This window comes from Condylura cristata, unplaced genomic scaffold (genome assembly GCF_000260355.1).
Source record: "Condylura cristata isolate star-nosed mole 26May11 unplaced genomic scaffold, ConCri1.0 scaffold00005, whole genome shotgun sequence".
In the NCBI taxonomy this organism is placed as follows: domain Eukaryota; kingdom Metazoa; phylum Chordata; class Mammalia; order Eulipotyphla; family Talpidae; genus Condylura; species Condylura cristata.
The window spans coordinates 42,369,110-42,376,177 of NW_004567106.1; the positions used below are offsets into that span (position 1 = coordinate 42,369,110).

Below are 7,068 nucleotides of genomic sequence, written 5' to 3' on the forward strand. Positions count from 1 at the left end.
ATCCATCACATTGGTAGGCTAGAGAAGAAAAATTATATGGTCGTATCAATAGATGCAAAGTTGCATTTGACAAAATATGATTAAAAACAAAACCTTTCGGTAAACTGGAAATAGGATGGGAACTTCCTTAGCTTGATAAACAGCATTTTCAAAACACCTGTAGCTAAATATCACGATGGTAAGAAACTATTTATCCCCTAAAACAGGGACAATGTAAGGGTCTCCTCCCTTACCACTCCTATTTAATGTCATGTTAGTTAAAGTCCTAACCTATAAACTAAGACAAAAAAAAAAAAAAGAAATAAAAGACATATAAGTTCCATCTGCCCAAGTAGACCCTCTGCTTGAAAGTTTTGAGTGCACTTACCCGTACGTAGGTGAGATGGGTGAGGGCTTAACCAGAGAGGACTCACATGATAGATGCTTAAGAAATTGTAACTAAGACAGATGTGGATTTAGATTAATATAGATGAAAAAAAAATTTTGAGTCTAAGGGTCACATAAATTGTCACAAGCAGTGTTAATTAAGCACCTAAGTGTGTACATTAATAAGCTGCTGCACTGAGATATTGAAAATATGCTTAAAATCATAATCCCAGAGAAAAGCAATGATCCATTTTCTTTTTATTCATTATTCCTTTATGCTTCTCTCAGGAATAATAGCAGTGTTTATGAAATATTGCAGAATTTTAAAATATTCTTACATACATAAACTTAAATGCATCCATTTATTCAGAGAAATGAAACAAGTAAATTCCAGAAGGACATTTGAAAATATCTCTTTACTGTTAACTTAGCTGCTGAGATTACCTTTTTCTGATTGTTTCAGTCAAATTACTGAACTGTTGTACTAAAAAGCATATTTATTATTTATTAATATGTTTTCTTTTTTATTAAATAGAATAATAATAATAGGTAATATTCACTACACCCTCTGTGTCAGGTACCTCACTGTGTACTTAGATGTTTCATATTTAATCCTTACAACTAAAAAACTTTTATTAGTCCATTTATTTTCATAAGTGAGGATTTAAAACCCAGGGAAGGAACCTAATTTGACAGAGCCAAAATAGGAAAATTTTGTCTGACTCTATAACACATGCTGGTAAGCTACCAAATTTTTGCCTGTAGGCCTTACCTTGTGACTTGTACTTGAATAGCCTACACTCTAAGAATGACTTCTACATTTTTGAAGGGTTGAAAAAAATCAGGAGAATAATATTTCATGATGTGAAAATTCTATGAAATTCAGCTTTTATTGTGCATAAAATTATATTGGAACAGAGTAACTTGTTTGTTTACATACCATCTATGACTTCTTTATGCTATAATAGCAAAGTTGATTAAGTACAACAGAAATTGTATGGCCTACAGCCCAAAATATAAGCTATCTGGCTCTTACATAAAGTCTTTACAGAAAGGTTAACAGAAAAAGCTGACCCCTGCTCTAGCATACCAACTCCTGTCCGCCTCACAATAATAGACATGATAGGAGCAATGAATTGTATAACTAAATTGCTTATAGTCATGTGGCCATGTAAGGGGCAGAATTGAAATGAAAATTGAGCTTTTGATAGTCTGGCCCCATTCCTATTATTATACTATTGCTGTTGCTGCCAAACTTAATGTACATATTTCATAAAAGAAAGAGCTATGTTCCTTACATGGACATTTAATTTTTTAAGTTAAGGAATAAGCAAACAAATACTACTTTAACAGGCTAATTCTTATTATTTGCTTTGAAGTTTGAGCACTATTTATTTGGAATTAGCCTACACATAATAACTGTACATATACATTGACATGTGCATGCACTAGAGCATATGTTGAATTTATACACATATTAGACAAATAGATATAAATTACTTGTTTTTTAATTAAGTGACATTGGATTACAGTGCTGTTTGTATTTGAGAGGTATAGGATTCCCCTCTTCAGGTAATGTTACCCACCACTCAGGGACCTAAAGTCCATTGCGCTCCTTCCCCATTTTATTCTCACCCTCCCCCTGTGGTGAGTTCAGTTCTACAGTCAGATTTCTAGGGTTTGTTATTAGTTTGTAATGTCCTTTCTTAGTTAACTATCTCAATCTACCAACCGCAAAATAATATAATTCTTTTAGCAAACTGCATAATTTTAATCACATGTTATAACATGTTATATAACATGTTACAAATGTGCCATGTAAGTGGCACAACTGGTTAAAGCACTTTAAGGTGACAGAAGGGCAGACCTCTCCTGTCTTACCCGCTGCTCCCTTCAGCAGTGTGTTTCAGTTAATCGACCTTTCTGCTCCCCACTCTGTCTCTGGTGAATCCACTCACCATACCCCTCCTAACCCCCACAGCTCTGGCCTATACCCTAGTTCCTATATGCATAAATGAATAAATCTTTTTAAAAAGATAAGGAAAAATATGTGCATTCATATTCACACTCCCAAAAAGGGAATGAGGAAATATAAACTAGATTAAGAGAATATGAAAAGCAGCCCAAGTAAATGGTTGAATTTACTCCATTGCTTCTATCCAAACAATTTAGGACAGAGCTTCCAGTAACAACCCAATTTATCCAATTATTTTGCTAAACTTGACAGTGTTAATTAACTTCATAAAATGCTCAAGGACAGTTTCTTGAGAAATATTTAATTACAACGCTATCAAACATCTCTTCCAAAATCATGTGCCTTTCAAAAGCACCAATTTTTTTGACATGATCACTAAATGTCTAAAGTTCTCGGAAAAAAATAAAGTTGAAAAAATAATTAAAACCAGACCCTAAAAAGTCAATATATTTGAGTCTCCAGACATTCAATCTGGATGTGCTGTGGCTTCCAGTGAAACACTAAAATGAGGTAATTTCTTATTCTTATGTTCGTAACTCTTGCAAAACCTAAACAGGGTAAAAATATGTATCTCTTTATTTTTCTTGCTAAATAATTACGTAGATGGACGTTTTTAATGTCTTGTGCTTAAGAGAGAATCTTCTATAGTTACCTTTTGTAAAGTAACTATTCAAGAGAGAAAATTTCCAGAAAATTTGCTGATATCTAAATGTCTCAAATTAATCATTTTATTTTACTCCATTCCCTTCTCTCCTGTAAATTTAGATGAGAAATTATAGAATTGTCTTACATGTTACTTTCTTTTCCACAACCCCCCCCTTTATCTCTCTTGGGACTTAATATTTGAACTGGAGAAGGCAAGGAGGAGATTGCTACATACCCAGAAATGTGAACTTGGAAACACTGAGATAAAATTGGTTAAAAGTCTCTTATCTCTCTCGATCTCTCTCTCTTTCTCTCTCTCTCACACACACACATGTTCCAAAAGCAGGGAGGAGAAAGTCATGATGAGAAAAATTATGATTTTTTTTCAGCTGAAAATAACAGCTGATCTTCTGCAACTAATAATTAATTCTATATTTCCATGTTCCTGTATTCCTCTATGTTCTCCTTTACATCACTGAATATAAATGTATACCAATTTTCAAAAGATCATATTTTTTAGCTGTCCCAAACTCTATTGTACATTTATACAGTTAGCATATGGACTTCATTTGAAATCTCAAAGTACCTATAAATAGTATAATTTTCAGTCTCCAAACAATGACTAAAAATGCTTGGAACCCATTAGACTCAAGGAGAAATGGCAGAGCCTCAAACTTTGTTCAGCACTCTCTTAGCCCAAGTAACATTTACAAGTAATTAATGAAGAATATAAGCAGCTATGTCATTACCATGATAGGTCTCAGTACTTCTAAATGGTTTGTAGTTACTAGTCAAATATAATTAATCACCATGGATGCAATGTAACCCAGTGTTTGAAATATTTAACTATTTAATTTAACCCTTGTTCTGCAACCTTATAAAGATTTCTGGAAAGTCTGAGGAGGTCATATTTATGAATAAAGTTTATGTGTATAGTTGGTTGAGAACGTATAGTACTTGAGATCAGTCATTTAAGCTCTCTCGGCCTTAATTTCCTCATCTGTAAAATTAGAGTTGGTTTAGATGGTTCTAACATTGCGTCAGCTCTAGAATTCTAGAATATGGTAGTCTAAAGCATCATTTGATTTCTCTCATCAGTGTATGTATTTTAACACTCCTTTATCTTATCGCGTATAAATTCTTTAATCTCTGTGAGAAAGTTTCCCTTTTCTCTCTTCCCCTCTCCATGCCCAGTTTTCATAAACAACTCTCTGGACAATTAAAATGGAGCTTCATTTTCTACATGCCTTGATTTTTGGTTCCATTTTAAAATGTTACCTTACATGATTTTATTGGCAGGTGACCACATTTTGTGGTCTTTCAGTACATGTATGCCATATGATTTAGGTTTTTCTTCTCTTAACAATACATTTAATATTTAGTATTATGACAAATATTGCATGGGCTTGCTTGCACTAGCTACTTTATGACTTCTTGCATATCACTCAAGACTAGATCTAGAAAAGGTACCTTCTCATGAGTTCTTCGAGTATCAATTGTGCACTTAATCATTTATCTTATCCAATTACTTATCTCAGGCTTTCCATGCCTGCTGGTAAAGTTTACTTCCAACTATGTATGAGTAACATACATTCCCAATTGTTGAGTAAATAGTAAATGTTTAAACTTCCTTAGTTTTTTTAAACTCCCTTAATTTTTGTGATTAGATTAGATAACATTTTTCTCTTCATAAAAGACTTTTACCATATAGCCATTCCTTATTGTCCATACTTACTAAACCCATGATACTAATATCAAGAAGGGAGAAAGGACATGAAAAAAGGAAAACAAATTCTCTCAAGTCACAGTAGACTGTGACACCTAACTTGAGGTCTGGTGTTGATCTTAGTTCCACCAAGATATATGTGTTATTATATTTCCAATTCACTTCTTTTTTTACTGTTATCTACAAAGTTTATTCAATTTGTGGTTTCTTTTTAACAGAAAACCTTACTATTTTTATCTTGTTGTATAATTACCTTACCTGAATTCCATTATCAGTGATGTTATAACACTCTGCTACAGAAAGTTCCTTTAATTTTTTATGTCTGGAAAGTATCATCAAGCCCTAAAAATATTTAATAGAAAAAAATGTTTTTAATTTAGTATAAAAGGTACATTTCCAATAAGATAACAACCACAGGGCCCTCCCTGGTGGCACAGCCAATTAAAGCACAGCACTAAGAAGCTAAAGCCACTTCAGTATGAGTTCGATTCCTGGCCAGGGAAGGTGACACAAATGGCGTGGCAGACCTCTCCTGACCCTCCTGCTGCTCCTCTCAGCAGTGTACTTCGTCAGCCTGTTCTGCTCCCCACTCTGTCTCTTGTGAATCCACTCACCGCCTCTGCACCTCTGTCCTGTACCCCAATTCTGTATACACAAATAAATCTTAAAAAAAAAAAAGATAATAACCACTCACACAAACTGAAAATATTTAGCCTCTGTCTTACATTTCTTTACTTTTTTAATAGATCAACAAAATCACTTTGGATTAGGCAGTGTCATTAAATGAAATTTTAAAATTGCTTCTAGTGTTTTGGAAAAAAGTGTCCCTGGATTCCAGAGCTAGAAAGCATACCTAGTCAATGGTTTCCAAGTAAATGTTACCTGAATCAGTATAAATACATCATAAAGATCCCTAAACTTACAGTTTTATTTTGAATAATCTTCATGTAGCTCATGGATCTGTTTGACAATAAATTTTTATTTATGCTTAATCTAAAAATCCTTAACTTATTTTTGCCTTATTTAGTTGAAGAGGGAACAGGTCTTTATATTATAGCCCACAGACAGATAATCATTTGTTAACGCTTACTTCTTTTTAGTTTAAATCTTTCTTATTTAAAAAAAAGAAAAAGTTTGTTATTTTATGGATGGTCTTGCTGTTTTATTTCCCAGTATTTTATCCCCTAAGGTAGAAAAGATTCCATTCTCCTGTTTTATATCCAAATCATATGTTTCCTAGATTAAGTGAACAAGTGCAATTTCTTATTCTTTTGTAATACTAGAATTGTCTAGCAGCAAAAATACAGGTGGTATATGGATATGTCCTTTTTTCATTTTATTTGCAGAACTGGTTCATATCTTATTGTACTTAAATACAACAACTGAACCATAATTGAAAATGTGTTATGCAAAGTCATATATTGTTTTCTCACTCGTTCATATATTAAGCCCTTTCACTTTTTTTAGAAATCCAGAGCAAAGAAAAAAAAGTACATGAAATTTTGCTCTATTGAAACGAAGCTTCAACTGCAGTTTCCAATTTCATTGAACATGTTTATATACCATCCAAAATAAAAATCACTCTTTTCATTCTTTGAATTTTATTGTTAAAATGGATTCTTGTTTAGAAACAACTTAGGCTTTCTGCCTCCTTGTTTCAAAATAAAGAATGACTAAAACCTGTGAAACATTCATAGGTGGTGTTTCACATATGGATGCTCTTTTATTCATGTTAGAAGAACTGGAACTTAGATAACCCCCATCAGAAAAAAAAAAATCAAAAGTATTAAGTAAACAATGCAAGTTTGCTTAATTGAAATGAGTGTATGATCATATGTAGCTTTATTTATATATCTGACCGAATGAGTTGATGTGTGTCCATATAATATGCATAGTGCATATTTTTAAAATTCATATATATGTTGTCAATATAAAGGGAAAAACCTGTTTGTATGTATGTATGTATAAATACATTTTCTGCAAGCATTTGAAAATAAGTTTAGAAATCATGATAATTTTTGCCCCTAATTATTCTTTATGCATCTCCATACCTCACCTTAGAAATAAGAATATGTTACTGTGTACTGATATAGTATAACTGAAATTAACCATAACCCATCCTATTGAATATAAAGTCATATAAATATTTAAATTTGATTTTTTATTGGGCACCCATTTAGCCCATTCAGAGTTCATGCACTGCATGCATTTTGTTGAAATGTCTCTTAAGCCTTTTTTTTTTTTAAGATTTATTTATTTATGCATACAGAACTGAGGTGCAGGGGTGGTGAGAGGGTCCACCAGAGACAGAGTGGGGAGCAGACTGGGTTGGTGAAAGACTAATGGAGGAATCAAC

The 7,068-nt window shown here is 32.8% G+C and overlaps 1 protein-coding gene across 1 annotated transcript in view; it reads right to left on the reverse strand.

The window, feature by feature from the left end:
• Positions 1 to 7,068, reverse strand: part of FBXL13 (F-box and leucine-rich repeat protein 13) — a 122,845-nt gene that overhangs the window by 18,818 nt on the left and 96,959 nt on the right. The window contains exons 16-17 of the mRNA XM_012720759.1: positions 5,636 to 5,672; positions 4,971 to 5,054 (exon numbers count right to left, since the gene is read on the reverse strand). Of these exons, the coding sequence (XP_012576213.1) occupies positions 4,971 to 5,054; positions 5,636 to 5,672 (121 nt within the window). The remainder of the gene's footprint in view (positions 1 to 4,970; positions 5,055 to 5,635; positions 5,673 to 7,068) is intronic.